At 35.5% G+C, this 26,849-nt stretch overlaps 4 protein-coding genes across 4 annotated transcripts; 3 read left to right on the plus strand and 1 right to left on the minus strand.

The window, feature by feature from the left end:
• Nucleotides 1-492: 492 nt before the first annotated feature.
• Nucleotides 493-2,862, plus strand: LOC140060528 (cytosolic beta-glucosidase-like). Its single transcript, XM_072106785.1, has 2 exons — nt 493-2,035; nt 2,341-2,862. The coding sequence occupies exons 1-2, from the start codon at nt 700-702 to the stop codon at nt 2,613-2,615; spliced, it is 1,611 nt and encodes a 536-aa protein (XP_071962886.1). The 5' UTR covers nt 493-699; the 3' UTR covers nt 2,616-2,862.
• Nucleotides 2,863-8,131: 5,269 nt separating this feature from the next.
• Nucleotides 8,132-13,152, minus strand: LOC140060603 (exosome complex component RRP46-like). Its single transcript, XM_072106884.1, has 6 exons — nt 12,995-13,152; nt 12,386-12,499; nt 11,402-11,523; nt 10,455-10,595; nt 10,220-10,309; nt 8,132-9,408 (listed from the first exon to the last, which is right to left on the minus strand). Exons 1-6 carry the CDS (start codon nt 13,107-13,109, stop codon nt 9,316-9,318), a joined length of 675 nt encoding a protein of 224 aa, XP_071962985.1. The 5' UTR covers nt 13,110-13,152; the 3' UTR covers nt 8,132-9,315.
• Nucleotides 13,153-13,358: 206 nt separating this feature from the next.
• LOC140060041 (protein YIF1B-A-like) lies at nt 13,359-18,781 on the plus strand. The gene is made up of 7 exons (XM_072106081.1): nt 13,359-13,495; nt 14,142-14,392; nt 14,761-14,865; nt 15,190-15,326; nt 15,478-15,633; nt 16,283-16,376; nt 16,973-18,781. Exons 1-7 carry the CDS (start codon nt 13,468-13,470, stop codon nt 17,114-17,116), a joined length of 915 nt encoding a protein of 304 aa, XP_071962182.1. The 5' UTR covers nt 13,359-13,467; the 3' UTR covers nt 17,117-18,781.
• A 351-nt stretch (nt 18,782-19,132) lies between these two features.
• LOC140060482 (uncharacterized) lies at nt 19,133-23,732 on the plus strand. Its single transcript, XM_072106718.1, has 8 exons — nt 19,133-19,275; nt 19,671-19,767; nt 20,262-20,457; nt 20,602-20,708; nt 21,268-21,435; nt 21,965-22,087; nt 22,439-22,576; nt 23,068-23,732. The coding sequence occupies exons 1-8, from the start codon at nt 19,142-19,144 to the stop codon at nt 23,197-23,199; spliced, it is 1,095 nt and encodes a 364-aa protein (XP_071962819.1). The 5' UTR covers nt 19,133-19,141; the 3' UTR covers nt 23,200-23,732.
• The last annotated feature ends 3,117 nt before the right edge of the window (nt 23,733-26,849 follow it).

Genomic DNA, 26,849 nt, shown 5'->3' on the forward strand with positions numbered 1-26,849 from the left:
ATTGACCATTTTTAAATGCCATTTTTTAATTAGTAGATTAATATTTGTTGGCAAAAAATACATTGTTGGAATGGTACACATGTCTTCTTTCAAATGCTGTTTATACTATTAACTAGTGAAAAAATGAGCATGTGATTCATAACTAAAGAACTATCTGTTTAATAATTAATCATAAATTAATCAAAAGAACAATGATTAATGTTAAAATGTCGAGCGGCGTTTTTTGTAAGAAATATTTCTTGTTTTAACCTTGATTTTAATTTGTTTTTATTACAAATACAATACTTTGTTTTACAATGTGGAAGAACACCTTCTGGTTTGAACTAGTTTTTTACGTTGCAAAAATAAATATTAGGGCCTATTATTATTAAACTTCCGTGAATTCCTCCGTGGTCGACAGAAGTATTTGTTGTAACGTGATCTTTGGTATGTACCTACTTAAGGCATTCATCAAACATAATATAAATTTATAATGATCAAGACATTATTTAAATAACATTAATAACGCTAAATGGGCGGCAATTGTAGGCATTATGTGTATACAAGCCACTTTGGACGACACAATTACGTTAGAGCTTCATTGTTTATCACTGGTTATATTGAACTTTATCGGATTTATCACAAAAGTCCAAAAGTTCAGCCTCAGATATAAAAGGCTTAAACGTATTTGTATTATTACTATCCTGAATATCTTTCAAAATGTCGTTCCTAGTGTTATACCTGTTCTGTCTAACTTTCACTGCAATTGTCGCAGACGATGAACCAACATTCATATATCCAGATACGTTTAATGATGCAGAAAGGGACTCGTTTTACTATGGAACATTTCCAGAGGATTTTTTATGGAGCACTGCTACAGCATCGTATCAAATAGAAGGGGCGTGGAATGTGGATGGAAAGGGGCCAAGTATTTGGGACACATTCACTCACGAGCCTGGAAATATTGACAACGCGCACAACGGTGACGACGCCTGTGACAGCTACCATAAGTATCAGGATGACGTAAATGCCATGAAAGCTCTGGGCCTGAAGTATTATCGTTTTTCAATATCATGGTCGAGGGTCTTACCAAACGGAACCATAGATCACATCAATCAACCAGGTATCGATTACTACAACAATTTGATTGACGCCTTAAAAGAAGCCGACATCAGTCCAATGGTGACGTTATACCATTGGGATCTTCCACAAGCTCTTCAAGATAAAGGAGGTTGGAAGAACGATGAAATAATAGAGCATTTTGCCGATTACTCAAGACTTTGCTTTGAAACGTTTGGTGATCGTGTTGGGTTCTGGATAACTTTCAATGAACCGTGGGTGTTTACAGTCATGGGCCACGAGTATGGCTCCATGGCACCAGGCCTAATAGAGCCTGGAACCACTCCATACATTGTAGCTCATAATTTATTGAGATCCCATGCCAAAGCGTATCATATTTACGATGATTCCTATCGAGCAACACAGAAAGGACAGATTGGTATTACGTTAAACTCAGATTATTACCAGGCTTCTGATGTTGATGACCCAGACACAGTGGAAGCGGCCGAAAGAGCCCAGCAGTTTGTGATGGGATGGTTTGCCAATCCCGTATACTACGGAGACTACCCAGACGTTATGAAAACAACGATTGCTGAAAAAAGTGAAAAGCAAGGATTCAATGCATCACGCCTTCCAGAATTTACAGAGGCAGAGAAGTTGTCTCTGGCGGGTTCGTCAGACTTCTTTGGTTTCAACTGCTACACCACAAGCTACGCGCGACCTATAAAAAACACGGCAACCCCATTGGTACCACCTTCGTGGTCAACTGATCAAGACGTCTTTAGCTGGAAGAGTCCGGATTGGCCAACGTCTGGTTCTGACTGGTTACGTCCAGTGCCATGGGGTGCTCGACGTCTTCTTAACTGGATCAAGAAGAAGTACGGTAACCCTGTGATATACATTACTGAGAATGGCATTTCTACCAACGATACGTTTAATGTGAATGACCAAATTAGGATTGATTATTACAGCGCATATTTAAGTGAAGTATTAAAAGGTATCGTAATCATTATGTTGTATTTCACAATAACATTCTCAACACACACATATGGTGGCCGACGTCACTCTAATATCCAAATCCATGATTTTTAAATACGAAAGTCCTTAAGGCCTAGCATTTTGTTTAATTCAAACTAATGTCCGGTCTTCTCTGCAATGATGTATTTATTAACCACTTGGGTTGGCTTTTAGGTTGGACAAATCACGAAACAAGTTTCTTTTAAAGACAAACGAGAAGCGTTAAAAAAGCTTGAAATCTGTGAATTGCAGTAACAAATTTACATTTTGTTTCCTTTTTCTTAGCGATTGAACTAGATGAAGTGAACGTCAAGGGATACACTGCTTGGTCTTTGATGGACAATTTTGAATGGGCACGTGGATACACAGAGCGATTCGGTCTTCACTACGTCGACTTCAACAGTCAAGAAAAGACCCGTGTTCCAAAGGACTCTGCTACATTCTACGCTAAGGTTATCGCAGATAATGGATTTCCATCATCTGGAGTACAGTCATCCCTGGTTAACGGCGGAGTAAAAGTTTTAGTGTTGGCTGTTGCTTTTGTTTTCGGAATGAAATAACTGATACGGCCTGGTGTGTTTGCTGTCAACAGAAATTTGCTTAATTACATATGAACAGAATCTTTATAATAAGTAGGGTAAAGGCGGCTGACAGCAAACATATAAGTGTCTTGTTTGGCTTTTACTTTCAATATACACCCTCTATAATTATCAATAATATAATATTTACTTATATCTATTTGCTAAACATAGATAACATATTGATGTTAATTGTCTTTACGGTCTAATCAATGTCCGTCTATTCGTTATTTTACTAAAGTTCGCAAGAAAAAAACTGACAATCTACAAAATGTTAAAAATGTCAATGCTGGTTTATGTCGCACTGGACACGTCCAATGAATGACGTCCCATCAATAGTTATTTAATACGATTAGCTGGTACCAAATCAGGGGCGCAGCCAGCAAAGAATTAAAGGTGGGGTCAACCAATATGTGAGTATTTTGCGAGCGAAGCGAGCAACCATGGGCTGGGGGCCAGGGGGCCGCCAAAGGCCCCCGTTTGGGGTCCAGGGGGCCAGGGGGCCGCCAAAGGCCCCCGTTTGGGGTCCAGGGGGCCAGGGGGCCGCCAAAGGCCCCCGTTTGGGGTCCAGGGGGCCAGGGGGCGAAGCCCCCTGGAAGCTTTGGCGGTCTAGGGCAATCTAGATCATTTGAATCGGTTTACGCACACACAATAGACTGTGGGCTACCGTAACCCCCCCCCCCCCCCCCTGGGGATTTTATGACCCATACATTTTTGGAAACCTCACACATATAGGTTTTCAAATCAGGTTGTCTGCACATTGCGCAGTGGTGCGTAAACCGATGAGGGCGCTTTTTCCAAAATGGCCGCCAAATTTAATAAAATATTAAATATATTGATAAAACAGTAATTTATATGCTAAAATTAACTTGTTTTTTAATTGTTCTGTATTGAAATAATGTGTGGTCAGGTCATGGTATATGTTTGTATTCCGAAAAGTCAATATAGAGGGCGCATTTCAAAATGGCCGTCGAAAATCATAAAACTTAACAAAATTGAAGTAATTACTAGAAATGATTATATAAACAATCAGAAAAATGTCAGAATGTCATTTTACCATTCAATAATTTAACTGGTACTGACATTATTTGATTAAACTAATAAAATAATATTATTATTATTAAAATAATACAAAAACTTCTATCAAACAAATTAGTTGATGCATGACATTCAACTTTAAACCAATCAGAACACAGATAGCAGTGTAGTAGTCTAGTTGATCAGTTGTATGAAACCAGTCTAGTCTATATAACATTGAGCTAAATTATCGAAGAAAATTGTGCTTTTTCAACAAAAAAGTTAATTCATAGTAAGTATTACAAGCAATTTGCTCTCCTAGTACAGTACATGGTGCAAAATGTGGACTAGCCTAGGCCTCGGAGAACTTGGTAAAACTGCACAGTTCTGGCTTAACTATATGGATCGAGTTTGGCTTATCCTTCAATTTCAAAGAGCAACTAAGAAAACAATTTTGATTTGCATTTAGCTAGCCTACAAAGAATGTGTAGTCTGTTTTTTAGCTACGACCACCAAAACTATGCTAGATATACAATGGTGTATTTCCTGTCTCTCCTAAACATATCAGAGACACATCCCGGAGCAGAGGAGCTCTTGCGACACAATGGTTTCAGCGTTAAACGATCACAAATTCCGATGTCGAGAAATGCTGTTGACATCACAATTGAACAAACTATCAACCGTCACGCAAAGTGCCATGGTGGAATCATAGGATTCAGCAGGAACTATTCGGCATATCATAGGTGGTGCACGACAAGACACAGTAGGGCTGGTTACCAGCAAGCCACAATGGAAATGGCAGACATGGATAACATGGAATCAACTTCACACAAGGGCTTGAAGTCCTCACACATCATCAACAGTGAACAAGATACTTGCAAGGTTCTAGCAGCATTTCATAATTTTGTAAATCCTTTTGTTGTTGAAAACAAGAACGTCCTCTACTGTCTGTCATCAGGTGCACCAGTATCAGATGAGATCGAACATGATCTCCTCCAGGCTGATAATATTGGAAAACAGGCTTACGACAAATTTGTTACGCAACGACTTGTTGAAGGCACAGTAAGTTTTCATCATCCAATCAAGAAGTGTAAACTAAAGACATTTGTACAACTTGCCAAATCCTGTAAGATCTCGGGACAGTCAAAGAAGACCAAAGAAGTAAAAGCTGAAAGAAGTGTATTTGGTCAGCTTGTACTTTTAGCAATGAAGCATGACATTAGTATAGAGAGGGTGCTTAGTTTCTCATTGGGACCTGTTCCATGGGCACTTGCAACGGCTGATGGTGTTCCAGTGAAGACAGACAAGGCAAAGCTTATGCATGCATTGGTAGGCGAATCGAACACAATAGAAAGGCCGGCTGGAGAAACCACATATATTGTTCACTGAATGGCTCTGCTGGAAGCACAGATGGCTTTGCCTGATACATTTGGAGACCTGGCAGAGAGTATATTTGGACAGCTGCCTAAGGTAAAACGTGTGGACTTTGTAACTGATACCTACCTCCCACTATCAATCAAAGGAATTGAAAGGGCTAGAAGAGGTTCTTCTAAATCCCATATAATTAAAGGAGTCAAGACTAAAGTGCCACGAGACTGGAAATCGTTTCTGTCAAGCGATGACAATAAGATGACACTAATTTCTACTAAGTGAATGGAAAAAGAATAAATATGCACCAAATCTTCATGGAAGAGAAGTTGTATTTGGCTATACGAATAAATGCCTAAGTCTGAAGAGCAATGATGGCCGAGAAACTATGTCAGAGTTATCGTCAACACAGGAAGAGGCTCACGAAGTTGATTCTCCACTGTCTGCAAATTGCCAGAAATTCATCATCCAATTCTACCATAATCATTCGATCTCCAGACACAGATGTCTTCATTCTTTTGCTTCATCACACCCAGGAACTGACTCAAACAATACTATTTGATACAGGTGTTGGCAATAAAAGACGTCTTGTAGATGTGCATAAAGTCATAAGTGATGTGGGAAATGATGTGTGTCATGCCCTTCCCGCATTACATGCATTCAGTTGTTGTGACACAACCAGTGCATTTGTTCGTAAGGGGAAACTACTACCTTTGAAGATCCTCAAACAGCACCAGGAATTTCTTGGTGCATTTCTGACTCTTGGCCGATCATTGGAAATTGCAGATGAAACTCATGAAAGCTTGGAGCATTTTGTGTGCCGTCTTTACAACACTAAATCTACTCGTAACTGACATTAACACTTTGCGACATGATAAATTTCTGGAAAGATTTAGTGTCAAGCCAGGTGCAATACTTTCGACCTATGATGGCATGGATATGAGCCTCCCTCCACCTTGCCGAGATGCTCTAAAAATGCATGTTAAAAGATCTAATTATCAAGCCGTACCAAATATCCCTCAACCAGACGGGCATGGTGTATTCAAAATGAAAAGTTGGACTTGAAGTGGACGGAAGGTGATATGATGCCACATGAGCTGGTTGACGTATTGGTAGAGGAACAGGAAGAGGAGGATGAGGAGGAGGATGATGATGAGCAAACTGAATTTAACAACTTGATGGACATTTTTTTTTACACGGAAGAAGACTAGATAATCTTGTTATTGAAACTTTTATTGTAAATAGTAAGGAATGGCATTTCCAGTTACTTTTCCATACAACATTCTACTAGAGCAACTATAAAACCACATGTTCTGAAAAATTTGCAACAATTTCCAAATGTATACTACCAGTAGTTAGAGAGATATGACAAAACCAGGTCAAAAGTCATAAAGGTCATAAATGTCACTTCCGGTAATTTTTTGACAAAATGTTTCATTAGAGCAAATAGAAATATGCATATTGTAAACAATTTGAGATCATTTACAAGTGTCTATCATGTAAAGTCAATGTTATGTCTTTAAAATATAGAAAAAAAACCAATAGTGCACTTTTATTAGAATTGTTGGCAGCCATTTTGACAAAACGGTCAGAAATGGCATTCCCAGTCCCCTTTACATAAAACTCTCCATTAGAGCAAGTATAAAACCACATGTTCCAAACAATTTGCGACAAATTCCAAATGTGTACTACCAGTAGTTATAGAGATATGACAAAACCGGGTCAAAGGTCAGAGTGACAAAAATGTCATTTCCGGTCAAATTTTTACAAAACTTTTCATTAGAGCAAATAGAAATGTGCTTACTGTAAACAATTTGAGACCATTTATAAGTCTCTACCATGAGTGGTTGCCAAGATAGAGGCACCTGAGCCTATGGGCAGCCATTTTGAAAACGCGCCCTCACGGGAATACGCACCACTGCGCAATGTGCAGACAACCTGATTTTAGTTCGTATATGGGTAGGGTTAAAAAAAATACTGGTCCCGAAAAATCCCCAGGGGGGGGGAGGGTCCCGTGTTTGAGCCCACAGTCTACAAATATGACAATGTTAACACTAATAAACTGAAACAAAGAAAACAAAAAACAACTCTCATTTTCATTACAGAACATTTTTATATTCCAGGCTGCCACAGACAAACACTTTTTTTCTTGCTTGTTTGTTGATTTGTGTAGAGAGGCTGTAAACTCAGAGGAGGAATTATTTGAATTCCTCCCTTTTCACCAATACAAAAGTTGCATGAAATGAACGTAGAGATGCAAAAGTTTGAAAAAAGAAATTAGAATGATAGCATGGAGGGAGTGATATTATTAAATGAGAACCGTAATGTTAGAGTTCATACACTATGCAAGTCCAAGAAGCTATCTTGGCTCCGTGTGTATGTGAGACGCTTATCATACCCAGTACATACAATATTTTGTTTAAAAATATACCTATTTTGTTCGAATGTATAGTATAGGTGATAGCTTATACATAATTGTAATAACTAACTTCTAAATTATTATCATACATTTTACGTTAGTTACTATAAGGGCGCTCTTGACATCGCGTGATGCATCTTTAAACATAAGTTTGGAACATTCTTCTTGGCTTGGAGACAGAATTCGCGAATGACATTCTCTGTATTAATGTTCATGTTAAAGTGTATGTTCATGAGGCACAATCCCGAAAGCTGCTCATAAGACATGTGATTTCCCAAACAGGTTTTCGTTCTCCATAAAGTCGAAAAACTCCGCTCAGTTTAAGCAGACGTTACGGGCATAGGCCTACGCGATTAGAAGAAGTGCACACACATTCGGGAACACATCTGGATCCGCTAATTTTACACAGTCGCTTCCATCACTGAAGCTCGGAATGAAGATGTTCGTGTCTTGGCAGATCATCGTACCAAATTCAAGTTCCTTGAAGACTTCTTCAACATTACACTTCATGATAGACTCGGGTGCTACGCCAAATATTTTAAAGCATGGCCTGTTATCGGCAGAAAAACGGGTTTTTAACTCGGTTTGTAATCAAGTTGATTTGGTAATACTGCTCGGTAGTAATCTTCCACAGTATCTCCAGGATGATTTGATCTGTATTGTTGTCTCCGGTTTTTATTGATTTTTTCTATAAAAAAAAGGGGGGGTCAGGACCCCCGTGACCCCCCCACTGGCTGCGCCCCTGCAAATAACTCCTTACATGACTCACTTCAACTGATGGCAGGCCTCAATTAGTGGCGAAATGCAGAGGTCTGACGCTCCTGGTTTAGAGGCCCTCCAATTTCCAATGCTGGAGCGTTTTTCGCCCATTTCGGCATTTGTTTTTTCCTCTGGGCACTGCTCAAGAGCGCCTATAAGGTCCGAGGCCACTGGGTTTAGCCAGTGAGCGCTGATAGCCGTTACTCCTCAATGATTTTTGTTTAGGCAACAGTAACTAACATTATACCATTAGTATCAAATCAAACCATTAAACTTATTCTATAAATATTAACTTGTTTCATGTTGTGTTATACCAGGTTTATTTCCAACCAGTTTTATATTACAGTAGAATCCCTAATGGACACTTTCCCATGAAATATATGCAATATATGTTTTTATGCTTCAGGAAACCTTTTTTAAGGGGACACCCATTTTAAGGGGACTGTTTGGCCTCGAGGCTTATTGCCGATAGCGTATTCAATCACAATAGGCAACAATCCATGCTTTGTTTGCACACAGATACACAACAGTGAGGACCAAAATGCATGCCAATGTCAACAGGCTATAGATAAACAACCAGCAATTCTCTACTTATAGTCTTCTATATTATTATATAAAGCCGCGCTGAGGGAAATAAACAAAATATCATTCCCAGAGGGGATGTCAAATCTTATATTTCACCTCTAAGCAGGCAATATCTGTATAATATAGACCGTGGGAGTGATCTGTTTTGTCATGAAAAAACCCTTGACACAAGACAAGATTTGAACCCAGGACTCCGAATCTGGTAAGAAACCTCCAAACCACAATGCCACTTGTTGTACTCTTGAATGAACACTTTTGAACATATCGATAGACCAACATCTTGTCGCACCAATCATCAAATTACATCCCTACACTCTTCTCTTTTAGAGTTCTTTATATCCAGCCAAACATGTTACTAATCTTTCATGGACTCACTGGCTGGAGTGCCATTAGTATACATAAACACATATACAACTACCCATTTGTAATTGTTATATATCATTTTTCTTTGTTTTTGTGTTTCAACATTTGCCATTTACAAAAATCAAATATTTTTATTCAAATAATATTATAACAAAAGTATGCTGTACTTTGTTATGACTTGGATAGCTTCCTTTCGACAGATGTTCGGTAAAAGGCAAAAATCTTCTGAGACGCCAACTTGGATGCGGCTAAACATGTGTTGTACTGCAAAGAAAATCACAATTTTTTAAAACATCATCTAAAGTGTATTCGCACCAATCTTTAAAAAACGGTAAACTTAACCAGGACAATAAATGTACCATAAACCATGGGTACTTTGACCATTGATTGAAGATGGAATATTCAACAAGGTCAGTTTTACCAAGGTCAGTTTTACCAAGACAATTTAATAACAGGACACTGAGCTCGCCTTGCCAAGATAGGAACTCGTAACAGTCCTTTGATCTTATTTCTGGCTGCAACAAATACCAACAGTATTGTAATACAGTATGTACATAATATGTACCAAGTACAGCACAGTTGGTATTTGTTGCAGCAAGACATAAGATCAAAGGACTGTTACAAGTTTCTTTTTGCCAAATATTATTTGCTGTGGCACAGTGTCTGTCAACCAATCATTTAAAGAAGCCAATTGGCCAATCAAAAATCAGTCAAAGAGTTTAGGGGGTGTGAAACTGATTTTGTAACAGCCAGAGATAAACCCTTAGATCTCTGAAGCTCAGCATCCTGTTATTAGACTGCATTGGTTTTACCGAGACCATGGTTAGATTTACTGGGCAAGCACTGGTACTGTAGCCAGCATTTTCTTGTTCAACTCGGTTGTGACTATGACCAAATTAACTTCAGTATGATCAACGCTTAAACGCTTATTGCACACATGGTCTTGCGAGTCACACAGCAAAACCTACTTTAACTTTCACTGCTCTAAACACAATTTAATGGTCAGGGGTATTTGTATTAACAAGATAGGATCATTGAGCACAATTTTAAAATGACAATATATCAAAATGACTACCTGTTCAATGGAACATGACCCTGATAATGACGTCGTAATAATATTTTGTTTGCGGCTTTCAAAAGCAAATGTCATGACAGAAGCTGCATCCTACAAAGAAAATGAAATTAATTGCTAAAACCGATTAACAATAAAAAATAAAAATGTATTAACTGGAAACTGCTGAAATTCAGGTTAGGCCCTCTACAGACCCACGGCAGCCAGCAGTGCGAAATGCCGCAATAACTAGCCCCACCTTGCATTGTTTATCCGTCGGATCTAAGATGACTGTGCCTTCTTTGTCAAGAGCGGATGTGATGGAGCAAATGAGATACTTCATTGGTACACCAGCATCCATTAGAGCTAAACATGCTGCATTTATACAACAAGACAGAAGCTGACAGCCATTAAGAAAGCTTAACAAATTTAAATTAGTGGAGAAGTGTTTTTTAACAAAGATTTATCCAAATCATTCTAATCCACTTTTCCACTTGTCTCTTTGAAATGAGAGAAGGTAAAGCTCTGTCTAAACTATCAAACTAGTTTGACAAAAAAAGTGTGATGTGGCCAAATATGGTAGTAATATACTTAAATACGGTAGTGATATGACATCATGTCCATATATGGGCACATCACATTTGTTGTCACATAAAGTTGTATGGTATAGCAAGAGCTTTATGATGGATACAAACCTGTCCTCAGCCAGGCAAGATACTTTTTTATCATTGCTGCAAACCTCCTAATAGATTAGTCTATAGATTGTCCTAAAGCTCAGTCTACACCATCAAACTTTATGTGACAACAAAATTTGATGTGACAATATATGGACATGATGATGGCACATCACTACTATATACATATGTCACACTTTTTTTGTCAAATTACTTTGATAGCGTAGACAGCGCATAAGACACTACTAATTGTTTGAAGATGGAAGTAATTGCTTAAAGAAGGAATAACTATTCTAAGGGGGTAGTTGGTGGGAGCAATTATGTCAAAGAAGATATTAATTGTTGTCCTAATGGGTTATGCTCTGTCTACAATATCCAACTACAGTAGATACTGATATGGTAGTGATATGCTTAAATATGTTAGTAATATAACATAACAATATGGGCACAGAGGGACCTAGACAGAGCTTTAGAGGGTAGATGGCCAAGGAATAATTCTTTGTGTGTAGTTGCAAATTGCCTTAAAGGATACTGAACCAGAGTCTTTGATGACTTGAACGACAATCAGAATAGATGTTCTTGGATGCAGAGCTGATAGGATAGCAGCAGCACAGGAGTTCTGTATCAATCGTTCTTGAGATTTCTCATAAACACCTGAAGCAAAAAGATCATATATAAATACTAATTATCAGGGCTGTAGTTACAGTTGAATTGGGCAAGGGAGAGGGGTAGAAAGATAGTGGTTGAATGTAGCAGACTAGTTAAAGACTTGAGGTTATATATTGTTATCTTTTAATGGCTGTTATTGCAGGGAAGAGTGCCTCTTTCTTGGTTATTGACATTCTTTACATACATTTTGATTTAAAAGAATTTTACATATATTCATAGTTTACATCTTAATACTGAAGAGTATCATACATAATTCATGGATGTGGTAGATTATTAATCAAATAGACAATGGGCCTGTCATGTTGAAAAGTGATATATATTGTGCTGCATACTATTCAATTCAATTCAAACAACATTTATTTTTGTCGTTTATTATTTGTTCATTTAGATATTTATTGTCTGTTTTTTTATTTTTCTGATTTTAATTGTATTTTTAAATTGTAGTACAAATAAAAGAGATTCAGTCAGAAAAGAATTTTAATTACAATGATTGTAATAATGTACGGTATATATATTTTTTGTAGAATAACTTTTTAACTTAAATTTGTGTAACCTTGTATTTTCCTATGTCATGTTTATAAACCAAACCAAAAGGCAATAAGTACAAAAAAAAAGGCCAGATTGAGATTAATGGAAAAAAGGTAATAGACGAAGGCAGAATCCCAAAAAGATGAAAATCCTGGGGCAGGATTGCCATGACAAATTAATAATAATATAAAAAATATAAAAAAAAAGAACAATAAAAAAAATAAAGATTATACCATAGATAAAAGTTGAACAAATAAAGTAAAAATGAATACAATATGTTACTGAGTATCGGGAGCCTATATTAGAAGTATAAACATACCAGGTAAGCCAGTTTTAGGTTTGAAGACAACTTCCACTGTGGCTTTATCAATTATTTCTTTATTTTGTCTAACCTCTCCTGGACCATATACTGCAACCAGAACAGTTGTGTCACCTGAAATTAATAATCATCAGAATTATAAGAATTAGTTTCCAGTGTATTTGACTGGGCCTACTACTCTAGACTGTAATGTACTACTACTGTACTAACTACTATAAATATACAGATTTTTCTCAATATATTTTAAGATATTGCCATCCCCATGGCATGACAGTAACACTAACGTAACAGTGGTTGGTTCTATTCTAGTAAAAAAATGGATATGTCTTGCATGTTAAACTCTAGGCCTAGGCCTAGGCTGTGGCATCATAGCTACTTTAATTTAACACCTATTTTATCTAGGCCTAAAAATCTAAACTGCCTGGTGCCTAGCTAGGCTAATGTAACTCAGCTGCTGGCTGACTGACTGTCTGAGTGAGACTATAGACTATAGTGGGACTGCCTGTGTGTGAGCCTGATTGATATGATAAATTAAAAGAGGTAGGCCTAGGCCTAGCTAACTTAACTATGTATTATTTATGTTATTATGACATATTTTAACGTTTAAACCTTGATTAAAAGTTGCTGATCCATCTGACCGAGTTAATCCACCTATTTCTGAGCCAAATGACCTTAGTTCACACTGTTGTTGCTGCATTTTTGTGCTTTTTATTTCTGTAAACATCAATCAAATGTGCGACACATGGGTTTTCACCAGAGGTCAACTGAGATTACCCAAGCTACTAAAATATTTCTAAACTTTTCTAGAAAATGTTGTATTAGTAATAAAAAGATAAACTTTAACTAAAATCATTTTTAAATAATCTGAAATATGCGTAATTAATTAATTTCAAACCTACCTAGGCCTAAGCAGAATTATTAAATACTTATATAAAAAAATTAGTAGGATAGGTGGTACTTTCTCGTGGCACTTTTTGGCTAATGTCGACGTTTTCACCGTCTTTTTCTAATCTGGAAGACAATATTACACATTACCTGATAATATTTTAATTTTTAAAATTTGGAATTTTGTAGGTTGAAGTATGGATGTTCCGCCACAGTTCAGGAATCGTAAGTGTATGTTTCAGTCCAATGAAATACTTCAGTGTCGCATGGATGGTTGATGTGTCCTCCTGCCGTCGATCCTAGCCTGCCTACCACCACCGTGTACCTCTGTGTGATGTTAATTGGAGCATGTTCACCGGCGACCTTGGCGTTGTTTATACGAACTAGAAAGAGGCCTAGCTTAGTTGTTTTGATTTTATGATTTACGCTAGTAGAATATTATTTAACTGTTGTTTTTATTTCTATATTACTAGATTTCATATAATACATTTATTTTGCATTATAAATTATACATTTTTATAGCCTATTTTATTTTAAAATTGTTGTTGTCTTTCATCCGTTTCCAATAATCGCTGCATCACAGTTTATTATTTGCGTATTATTTTTTTTTATATTGCGTTTAGCATCATTATTGTAAATAAATGGATTTTTCTTTTAAATATTGCACCCAAAAAGTAAAAACCTATGTAGAACCATTGAATGTTTTCTTTTTTCCAATATACAGTACAATACAAGAGTACAATCCCGCCCCATCATTTTTGCCAAATTTGTACTATTTCCCCTTGAGTTTAAAACTGATTTATTTAGATAAATTTATACCAAGAAATTAATTTTATATATATTTATTTATTTATATTATATAATATTTCAGCTCACCAAGGTCAGGGTCATCAGCGAAAAAGTCAAAAACAAAACATGAACAAGGGTCCGACCCCCCTGTTTGATGACACCAGCACAATGTCCGACCCTCAGCAGCAGCAGTACATGGGTGGACAGTATGCGTATGGGCCACCCCAACCAGGATTTCCAGGTCAGCAGTACATGAATGACCCAATGGCAAACATGGCCGTGCAGTATGGAGCATCACTTGCTGGTCAAGGAAAGGATGTTTTGGAGAAAAAAGTTAGTATATATTTAATTGGGAACTTTACCGTTTGAGCCTGCATCAGAGGGTGAACAAGCTATGATCCACACTATTTACACTTTCCACACTATTTACACTTTCCTCACAATGCTTCAATTGAGGGAGAAGGAAGGGTGTGGGGCCTTGCTCTAAAGCTCTGTCTACACTTGACCAAAAGAGTTGGATTTGCCCAAATATGGGCACATCACTTTTTTTTATCTTCATCTGCATCCGCCTTCTTCTCCTCCAATAATAATTATCTTTTTTCTTCTTGAAAGCTCTCTTGCCATTCTTCCACCTTCTTCAATCATAACAAATATGAGAATGTGTGTCTTTTAAATGTATAATTTATTTCAATTTCTTACAGATTGATAGGATTATGTCGGTGTCCAAGATGAAGTACTACTTTGCTGTAGACACAAGCTACGTTGTTAGGAAATTGGGACTGTTGTTATTTCCCTATACTAATACAGTAAGTCATTTACATACTGTGTAAACAGGCACCTAATATGATCACACCTTGTTATTGTTACTTTCTATTATGTAGTAGTTACTTACCTAACTAAAGCTCTGTCCACACTATCAAACTAGTTTGACAAAAAAAGTGTGATGTGCCCAAATATGGTAGTGATATGACATTATCATGTCCATGGGCACATCACATTTTTTTGTCACATAAAGTTTGATAGTGTAGACAGAGCTTCAGTCCAAATCTTCATTACTCTTCCTTTATATTTCTTGTTACTCTATATGTCTTCAAAGAATAATATTCTTCCATTGATGTTTTGATTCACAGAATTGGACAGTAAATTACCAATCAGATGAACCAGTTGCCCCACGATATGAATTAAATGCCCCCGATCTATACATACCAACCATGGCGTTTGTTACATACTTGCTCCTAGCTGGAGTTGCCCTTGGTAGACAGGACCGGTAAGTTGATTTGGTCACTAAAACTTGCCCACTTCAACTTGCCCTATGCATAGAGATATTATAGTCAATAATTATTATCTCTACTGTATTTAAATATAAACATTTCTGTACTCTCATGAATATTCATTATATGTTAATTTTGTGTTGCCAGGTTCACACCAGAATTACTTGGAATGCAAGCAAGTTCAGCATTAGTTTGGTTAGTAATTGAAATCATAGCTGTTCTCTTCACCCTCTACGTCATGAATATTAACTCAGCTTTGAAATCATTAGACCTCCTTGCATTTTGTGGATACAAATATGTTGGGTAAGTTTTTTAGAAATTAGTTGTCAACAACTATGGAGTATATAATTTTACAGATAATAAAATAAACGCAGTGGCTAGAGTACATGCAATCTACATGCTATATCTGTGCCTATTGGGACAATCAGGCCTCCGACCCTTGAAACCTAAAAAAAAAACATCCCTCTACAAAATATTGGTGTAGGTATAGCCTGTGGATTGGACTCCTAAGCATAGATGAAGCCACTTCCTTAAATAAATTCAATTCAATTCAAAATTCTTTAATCATCCCACACGGGGCAAATAAAAAAAGTTCTGGATTAAAATGTAGAAAATATACAAAATGACAACATTGCTAGACGGAAGTCCCAGAACCATTGTTATTCTCAAGGGATAGCCATAAGTGAGATCACTTACTGTCCTTCTTCACAAGATATACCGGATTTTTGGAGTAGTTTTTTTTGTCATGAGAAAAATCCTGACTTGAACACAGGATCATGGGATCGGTTAGCTAGGCATCTATTAAGCTCTGTCTACACTATCAAACTAGTTTGACAAAAAATGTGCACAGATATGTTAGTGATATGATATCATCGTGTCCATATATGGACAGAGCTTTAGTTACAACACCATTCAAAAAACGCACAAATTAATAACATTTTGGTCTTTCTAGGATGATTTTAGCAATTCTTGGAGGCCTTTTCTTTGCCAGTGGAGGTTACTACCTTACTCTTATTTACTGCAGTGCTTCTTTAGTCTACTTTCTAGTAAGTACAATAATATATTCTACGTACCTTTTAAGACCGGTTAAGTTAGTGGTGTAACATAGTCACAAACATGTTATAGTGCTGGTAGTGGTAGACTTGGTAAGCGAAGGACCCATCATGTTCATAAAGTAATGCTTGGTTGTGTGTACACCATGTAATTCCTAAAAAGGAAATAAAGAAAAGTTGAGAATGTTTTTTGACATTTCGATTGTTATGCTACAATTGTCTTCTAGAGTAATGCTAGACATAAGTTATTTAAAGCAAGTAACAGCCTAAGGTGATTGGTCATCAATATAAAACCATTGTAATACTATATCAAAAATTTCCATGAGACGCATATATCTAAGGTGGTGCCCAGCCCAGCAAAAAAAAAGTAGTCGGAGGTGGTTGGTTATCAAAATAAAACCATCAATAAATACTATATCAAACATTGCCACGACACTCAAAAACTTGATAATTACAAAAAGAAATTGACATTAGGTTAAGTTTAGTACTTAATTTTACACTTTTCAGGTCTAAAAAACTAACCTGGATCCACCACTAGGCTAAACTATACTGTACTTCAATTAATATTATATTCTTGGTTCTTTTTACAGATGAGAAACTTAAAAATGTTCATTCTTGGTGAATCGGACAATGAAAACTTTGGATATGGCAGTAAAAGGCGAATATACATTCTGTTATTTATTACAACATTACAACCCATCTTTATGTACTGGCTTACATACCATCTATCGTGATTCATTGAGGGCAGCAAACACAGAACACTTTTTTTTACGATCAACATAATTAAGCTTATCTAAATGGTACAACTATCTGCTATTATTAAGGAGTTTGAGGGAAGCAAATGTTTACACCATGAACGTATTGTTTAAAAAAAAAAATGTATTATTTATCCCAGCTATTTTGCACCTTTTTTTTTCTAACCTCTTCTATCACAAATTTAGCTGTAGTGTTAGATATAACAAATAGTTATAAAAAATAAGTCTTGAAATTTATTAGAAAAAGGAAAATAGACTGACTGCCAAAATGTTTAATCTAATTTAAGTTGTATTTTTTACAAATTAAAAGAAGGATTTTAGAAAGAAGAGAAGTTTATGTATATAAATTGATTTGAAACAAGTTGTATTTGAGGTATGAGAATGCTGTTTTGCCATTCTATGGTGCTATTGTTGTTATTCCTGTATTACATTATACTGTATTTAGGGCTTAAAATGGTTGACCCGTTTTGATATTGACAGATGCTGTATAATGTATGTGTATAACCATGGACCTATAAGTTAAACGGTATACTATTGACCTATAAAAAACCTAATGTCCATGGGTTTACAGTAATCATATAATAATAATATCAATGGATATTTATTTAATTATTCCTGCTGTATTTCCAACCCGACGGTTGACCCGCCTCTATTTTGATATTCATTCATTCTTTATTTAGCCTTCAAAATCGAAGTACATTTAAACATAGGTTGTTAGATAGGGCCTACTATATAATGGATGTGTATAATAGATGTATAATTATCAACCTATATATTAAATGGTATAATTATATCAGTCATATCAATGGGTATTAAAACAAAACCATGTACTGTACAGTATATTCCTATAATATTTGTCTAAAGCTCTGTCTACACTATCAAACTAGTTTGACAAAAAAGTGTGATGTGCCCAAATATGGTAGTGATATGCTTAAATATGGTAGTGATATGACATCATCATGTTCATTTATGGGCACATCACAATTTGTTGTCACATAAAGTTTGATAGTGTAGACAGAGCTTTATTTCAAAGCCCCATGGTATGTATGATGGTAAAACCTTGTGCAAATGATTTTGAGTCAGTATGTCTCAGATTTCAGCAGATTTATAATTCTCCAAATGTATCTCAACTATCAATAATTTAACATTTACTTAGGGTAACATTATTCTGCAATGTAAAGTACTTTTTATTATTTATGTTGTAAAATAAGTACACAATTTAGTTGTCTGTAAATCTGGTATTCAAAATAAACTTCATAATTTAAAATCTAATGTACAACTAAAAGTATAATATAAATTAGTGAGTAGAATAGAGACATAGTGAAATAAATAGTAATAGTAAGATTTGTATAAAAGATAAACAATGGTCACATATTAATAATAATAATAGTTTAATTAATAGTAATAACTTATTAAAAGCCCTAATAAGCTGTCAGTATCACATCCCTCTTTCTGTTGTTATATGCATTTTTGTGTTTTGTGAGTAATGTAAAAAATTGCAATTTAACTATATAGTTTGCCATTTATAAAAAAAATCTAAGCCCTGATTTAAAATTTAAGTATTTAATCCCTGATACATTTTTGTTTTTCTTAGTTCTCAAATTTATATACCTGTATATGATATCAGTAAAATGGTAAATAAACTTTTGCTCACAGATATAATAATAATAATAATAATAATTTATTTGGAAAACGCTTTTTGAACAGCGGCACACATAATAATGGTGCATCCTTAAAACAATTAAAATATACCATACTGTAAGATGTTTCTTGCATTCTTCAATGTATCACTTGGTATTTCAAACTTGCAGATGAAAATGTCATTTTCAATATCAGTAATTCTAATTGAAAAATAATATTCGATATTAATTCATTCATTTAGGCCTACAATACTTTGGTTAAAAATCTGAAATATTAGAGGGCGGCAAACATTGTTTAGCAAATATCGGAAATGTAAAAGCGGGTACAAACAAGTTCTGTACAAAAAGTAAACAAAATTACAGCATGATGCCTACCAGTTGGGAAAGGCAAGAAAACTCGGTAATTAATACAGTATCTAAAAAGTACACATGTACGTGTCTATGGAGAAAACATGTAACACACAATATAAATACAATTAAAGTTGCGACAGTTTTCAGGTAGGTTTTTACCAGACATTGATAAACCTAGGCCTATTAAGTCTCACTTTTCACCAAACTTCATAGTTTGTTGGCGGAGATTAGCCGTGGACAAAGCTGACTTCATGGGTGTAGGTGTGGGGCTAGGCCTAGGTATTTAATAAATGATATAAAATGTTTATTTTATTTTATGCATAACCGTAACCAACATAACCTGAGAATTGATAGACCTACTACTAGAGAGATGCATGCCCTAGACTTACTTAGGCATCCTTCAGATAGAATGTAACTGTTAATTTATGAAGAAGGTTGTTTCTTCTACTGAACTGAGTGATATTATAACTGGTTGAAACTTATATTATAATTATTAATACTAAAAAAATTATCACCTTCAATATAGACAATTTTCTTTCCAGAGACAAACAGGCAAGTTTAATAATTGGTTGCGAGGATGGGGTACTACGAATTTACAGCCTTCCATCTGAAACTGACAAATCTCAAGAAACGTTAGAGGTCAGCACTTAATTAAGCCGATTTTCCACTAATCATTTTTTTAGGGTGAATTGTCAGCTTATATGCATGCATATTCATTTTTCCATCTTCCAAATCCCTCTATAATGCGACGAATTCTAGATCCTTGAGTTTTTCGCTTCAGCGAAATTGGTAGTTGAAATTGTTTCTACTTTTTGCAAAGCGACAAATTGCGCAACTAATCAGAGCTCATGAAATAGGTTCACGAACACTCGTGCGAATCGAAAAGCTCGAGCATACAATAAACATGAAAAACACAGCTATTCTCTACTGTTGTGGAAAGGGTAGCGCGATTTTTTAATTTTTTTTTATAGTATAATGGTATAGTCAAAACACAACTGCACTGATTACTGACTGAAACATTATAGGATTATGTATCCAGATGTGTTTGATCCAAAGGCTTTGTGCATTAGGAACTATATTATTATAAATAAATACATTTATTATGTCTCTGTTGCTAACAATTTTCTCAATAGATAAAGCTCAGTCTGGAAACTAAAGGCGGCCCAATCCAGTCACTAATGGCTTTTGATGTCTCAAAACTTGGCTCGACTGATCTAATTTCAGCCGACTCACGAGGGATGGTGACTATATTTTGTAATGGGCAGATCTCAGCTAGAAAAAGCCTATCAAAAGATTCAGTCAGCTGCCTACAAGTCGACCATGATGCTAGTGAGTATAAAAATTGTATTTAAGCAGCTGTTGAGTCAAAAAGTACACATATTACCATTAAGTTTGTGTCTCATCTAAGAAGAGCATAACACATTATCAGTGTTAGATGGCCTGTAAGTACTTTCCTTTTTCTCTTTCCTACAGCTGGGAACTTCACCATAATTGCCAGTGATGGGTCAGGTGTTATACATGGTTTTATGCCCTACAAACACCTGTGGAAAGTTAGACTTGCAGATACAGCCATTCAAAAGGTTTTTAATTTTGTTACCATTATTTATATTGTTGCTTTAAATTTAAAAGCACCTCACTATAATAAGAGCTTGATTAAAGCGCTGCTTTTGAATAACTTCTGCTTTTGAATAAGTGCTGCATATAAGTAAAGCGCTGCATTTAAATAAGCGCTGCTTTTGAATAAGTGCTGCATATGAATAAAGCGCTGCATTTAAATAAGTGCTGCTTTTGAATAAGTGCTGCATATGAATAAAGCGCTGCATTTGAATAAGCACTGCTTTTGAATAACTTCTGCATTTGAATAAGTGCTGCATATAAGTAAAGCGCTGCATTTAAATACGCACTGCATTTAAATATGCGCTGCTTTTTGAATAAGTGCTGCATATGAATAAAACGCTGGATTTAAATAAGCACTGCTTTTAAATAAGCGCTGCATTTCAATAAGCGCTGCTTTTAAATAAGTGCTGCATTTCAATAAGCGCTGCTTCTTTTTTTTTAGCATTGAAGGGTTCAATGTTACTTTTTCTTAAAACTAAATTTCTTCAACACAATGTACAACCATTGACTTCGCTTTTATAGACTATTCCCCAGTTACCCCGCATAAAGTGTCTCTTAGCAACGAGTTTGATTGGCGCCTCGGGTCAAGAGTCAACTTACGTAATAGCAGCAGACGATTGTAAGAATCTACACTTCCTGCAGCAAGGCATTGTGGTTGTGAGCCTTACATGTCAATCTGTCATCACAGCTGTAAGTTTTTTTTATGTATGCAGAATGAAGAAATTCCTATTTAATGACTGTGTACACCTAAACCAGGGACAATTCTAGGCAAATAGTAGTACTTTCCATGGATACTTAAAGACGTATTATCCCCTAAAACAAAAAAAGATTAATTAAATTAGACTTTTAATAGGTTTTTTTTCTAGTTTTAATAAAGTTAATCACTTCCGTAGAAAAAAAGAAAGAAAAAAAATGTTTTCACTTACAAAATTGCAAAATAAATGGTTAAATTTAACCAAAATCTCTTTGGCTGGCAGTCAAATTGGCTATTGCTTTAAATTACAGTTTTTACCGGGTAAATAAATGTTTTTTTAATCAAATTTTTTCAAATAATAAAATGGCATATTCAACCAAATGTTTTTAAAGAATTATTTTTCAGGGGTTTCAGTTTTCAAATATGGTGTACATATAAAGGTTATCATCTCTAGGTAAAACCATACTGTAATACTGTAAAATAAGTATCGTTTAATAAACCAACTATTTTGTTTGTTTATTCAAGATGTGTAAAGGATGTTTTGTTCCTACTGAAGAATTAGAATTGGCAAATACAGGACCAGATGCGCCCTCACAGGTTGCCCTGGCTGCTGAGGATGGCTCTGTATACATAATGTGTAATTTCCAGGTACGTTTATATACTGTATGTATGGCCGATGCATGATGGCAAACATAACATGGCGTTTATAGTTTGGTGATTACCTACAAAATCCCATGCTCCTGGGTTGAATTCCTGTCTTAAGCTCTGTCTACACTATCAAACTTTGTGTGAAAAAAAAATGTGATGTGCCCATATATGGACATGATGTCATAGCACTACCATATTTAGGTATATCACCACCATATTTGGGCATCACAGTTTGTTGTCAAACAAGTTTGATAGTGTAGACCGAGCTTAAGACCTCTTGTGTGTATGTATGTTCTTTTTAATGAAAGTATTTTGAAAATGACATTTTCATTTTTTTTTAAATTGGTGTAGATTTATTTTGATGAGTACGTGAATGTAAAGTTACCAATCAGACAGCTGGGTACATTACCAGAGAGTAACAGCAGCAACGTTCAAAGTTTACTGTGTACTGGCAATTTCAACCATCTAGTGGTCTATCACGATAAAAAGGTGAGTTAGAGGCCTAACAGAAATTGATGTCTTGCGGAAGACCAAGGATTGGTGTCCCTTTTTTCCAAAAAGAGAAAAAGTGAGAGTGGTAGAGTTAAATAGGCACCGACAAATTCCCCTACCTTTATATAAATTCACAAAATCTATGTTCTAGAGACAACCCACCCATAAAGCAAAGAACACTATGGTTGACCCAAGTGTAGTTATTAGGAGCATTTGATTTGTGATGACTGAAAAAAACAAACTATGTCATTTTAGTTCACTTTGCGCATATGGAAATATTTGGATGTGTGTCCTCGCTCCTCACCTCGATACAGGTTCGATGGTTTGTAGGTCCAGAACAATTCACCTGACCCCCTCCTTAAGAAATCATAGTCATACTGAATCACATTCATACTGAATTTATATATTTAAAAGAAACGCAAAATCTGTTTAGTTCCTCAGTATCAATTTACAAATGATTTTATATTTCATGTAATATTTGTTTTCAGTTGGTTGCAAAGTACGAGACAACAGACTGGGTTAGTTCATTCACAGTTGTTGAAGGAACTCAAGAGGGCAGTCACCAAGTAATCGTGGGATGTTGCAATAACACATTGGAGGCCATCAAAATAGCTAGATGAGGACCGGTCAAGTCTTGTGTTGTTAATTTATTCAGTGATGTGAAGCTATCCAACTCTTGTTGACTTAGCTAATAGCAGCCAGCCTCCATGAAAACGTAGCGTAAAAGGGAATTTACACAGCGTTAACTCTAAACGAACAATATAATCATGTCTTTTCTTTCATTTGAGTGGAAACCCACTCAGGATAAAGATTCTACGTGGGACAAGCTAAGCTGTTTCTTAACGCTCGTCTGTGTATAAGGCTTACAGTAGCTTGCTATACCTAAATGGAGCACCATAATCCTATACAGTATATATGCATATGTACTAAGGAAAATATACTAAAAATATTTTTCATATTGTACATAGCGTATTGATTGCATATGTTATTTTTTCTAAAACAAACAGCAGAGGTCGATGAAACCTTATGAAATTTTTAGTTATAAATATGTTACTAGCAGGCCTGAACTTGATGTACAAAGTTTAAAAAATAGATTGAAAACAATTATGGTTTTTCTAATTGTATACAATATAAAATACTTACTTTCACAACAAGCCCCATTGTTTTATCATGCTTTTGAACAAAGTCATATTAGACTATGTCTGTTGATTTACCATGATCAAAATTGGAAGCCAACAAAGTAAAAATCAGTATGTTGAGATATTGATAAGGAATATATATACCCATTGGTACTAATACCTAAGCACGTACAAATATCTAAGCACGTACAAATATCTTACTAAATCGTAACAAATTTACCTCCATATGAAATTTTAAACATCTCCCAGTGCTAACCTATGTTCTGATCTGGTGTCCAGACAGTAACCTGTATTCAACTGTGTTGGTGTTAGTATCAATGACTAAAGAGTCTAACATCTTGGGTGCATATTCTATTCACTGGTGAGAAAGTTGCAGGCACAAAACACAAAGTTTATTTGTTTATACTGGGTGACCTCTTCAGTCAAAGAATGGTCTCCCAGAGGGCCCAGTTATGTTTGGTGGCTGTGCGTGACAGTGTTACCAGGGTAACTCCTACTTGTCTCAAAAGATCTACTAAGTGCACATGAGCTAGATGTGTACACTGGACCTACAGTTTAGAGTCCTTATGCACCAGAACCATGGAACAAGTGAGCCTTGAACCCTTGCCAATGTTATGGCTATGTAATTACGGTCTTTATTGTTTGGCCACTCACTCACTACCAAGTCTGTATCCAGAACTCGATCTTATACACTCAAGGGTTCTTTTTTCCATAAAGTGGACAAAAATGAAATATGATACTCACCATGCTCTTGGTCTCTAGTTTGAAAAGGGCATGAACCCCACTAGATACAGGCTTGAACATTTACATCATATGCTGCTCCAATTGATCCATATTTGTAGTACCAACGCACTGTGCCGATCTGCAACTTCTTGATCCATTCATCCTCTAGTGTTAATCCATTCTCTGTCATGTCTTGCAGTCTTACAGCCACTTTATAACTGCATATTGTTAACGGTTAACGTCAATCTGCAACTTCTTGTTTCATGCATCCTCTGATGTAAATCCTTTATCTGTCGTGTCTTGCAGTCACTTAATAACTGCATACTGTTAACGGTTAACGTCAATCTGCAAATTCTTGTTCCATGCATCCTCTGATGTAAATCCATTCTCTGTTGTGTCTTGCAGTCTTATGGCCACTTAATACTGCATACTGTTAACGTCAATCTGCAACTTCTTGTTCCATGCATCCTCTGATGTAAATACATTCTCTGTTGTGTCTTGCAGTCTTATGGGTACTTAATACTGCATACTGTTTACATCAATCTGCAACTTTTTGTTCAATTCATCCTCTGGTGTAACTGCATACTGTTAACTGTGTTACTGATTTGACAACTTAATACCAATATAAAATATTCTCTGATTAAATAGAGACGAGTAACAGAAAAAAATAACTCAAATTTAAACAGATTGTACTACTGCTTTTAATATTCGTATTTACGTTTTGTGAAACATTGCTAATGATAAACATGCGCCAACTCAGCCGTGGAAGCACATACGATTTTACGATTTATATCGATACGGGTTGTAAAATATCCATGACTTATACGACATTCTTCACTATAGGTAAGAAATAGCAAACTATACAACCCTACAACGGCCTATTACAAGCAACCATATTTGTGGCTTATTATATACAAATGTATTAGTAATACTATATAACACAAAGCACTGTAACTTAACATCTTTAAGTACAAAAATATGAAAACATATGCACTTCCTTACTGCATAGTTCTGGGTTTTTCCACAGTTTTTTTACATGCAATACGGGAAAAAATGTCACAAATTTGTAGATGATCTGATATAGGAACTATATCTATATCAGACGATTTAAGGATAATATATATGATATACTGTACGAGATAAATACATATTTTCAGGAAATGAAATATATACAAAATTTAATCTCACAAAAAGCAAATGAATTTTTTTGTAATATCTTGTGATTTACTGTACCTAATACAGTTCTCACAACACTGAGCTTTCGCTGGGGGACAATAGACAAAGGGAGAGCGTTTAATTAACGGAATGGCGTATACTAGCCCCTTCGTCTACTGTCCAGACACAAAAGCCTTCTAACAATTAAAACATAAGGAACGAAACAAAATCTTGCAGACAAGCCTCTAATCAAACTAGAGGAAAATACAAAAATAATTAATTAAACTAACCAACATTTTATATAATTTGAAAATATATACAGACAAGTCGCTAAATTAATCCAAAAAAACTATTTGGTATAAAATGGTGAAAATTAACTGAACAAACTTAATACATAATTAATGAGATGCACAAAAATAAAATTTAATTTTTTACAATTTGATACCAAGTACCAATGTATTTACGTTGCTTACACCCCATTCAGATTATCATCATATTGCGTTAATTCCATTAATTTTGCAACCAGGTGTAAAGGTCCCCATTCAGATCATCATCATATTGCGTTAATTCCATTAATTTTGCAACCAGGTGTAAAGGTCACCAATAATATCGCAAAAATTTACATGCTACAAATATTCATTTCACCGATCACCACGTAATTATATCATAATGTATTTCACAAGCACAGATTGGCTGAAATTCTGTGACCTACTATACACTATGAATGTGTCCGAGGGTAGAGTAGATATGTCCGAAAGTTTGCGTAATTAAATCAATATGCGACCGAGCACAATATGATGGTCATCTGAATAGGGAAAGAGCAACAGACTAAACACAAAGCAATCAGCAGTTTCAACACACACAAAAAACAACACAAACCTATATGTTTCAGATTATATATACAGTATATAACAATCCTCATAGGAAAATATTTCAATTAAAATAAAATTAATGGTTTCTTTGATTTTATCTTTAAAACCTTCACCAGTCCAGCTGGCTCCTTACTGTAGCAAAATAAATACACTTTGATTGAGTAACAAAATCTTACTTGTAACCAAAATGAACTGTAATGTGACATCATAAATTCAGAACTTAATATTAATAATTTGTGTAATTCATGTTCCCTTAAGATATCTTTACATATTTATCTGCCAGATTGATTTATTCTTGAACCAAATACAGTTTAAACCCTATTAGAGGGACACCAATGGGACAATGTATCCCCGGAACGGGGTTGGCCATGTTTTACATAT

This window comes from Antedon mediterranea, chromosome 10 (assembly GCF_964355755.1).
Source record: "Antedon mediterranea chromosome 10, ecAntMedi1.1, whole genome shotgun sequence".
NCBI classification, from domain to species: domain Eukaryota; kingdom Metazoa; phylum Echinodermata; class Crinoidea; order Comatulida; family Antedonidae; genus Antedon; species Antedon mediterranea.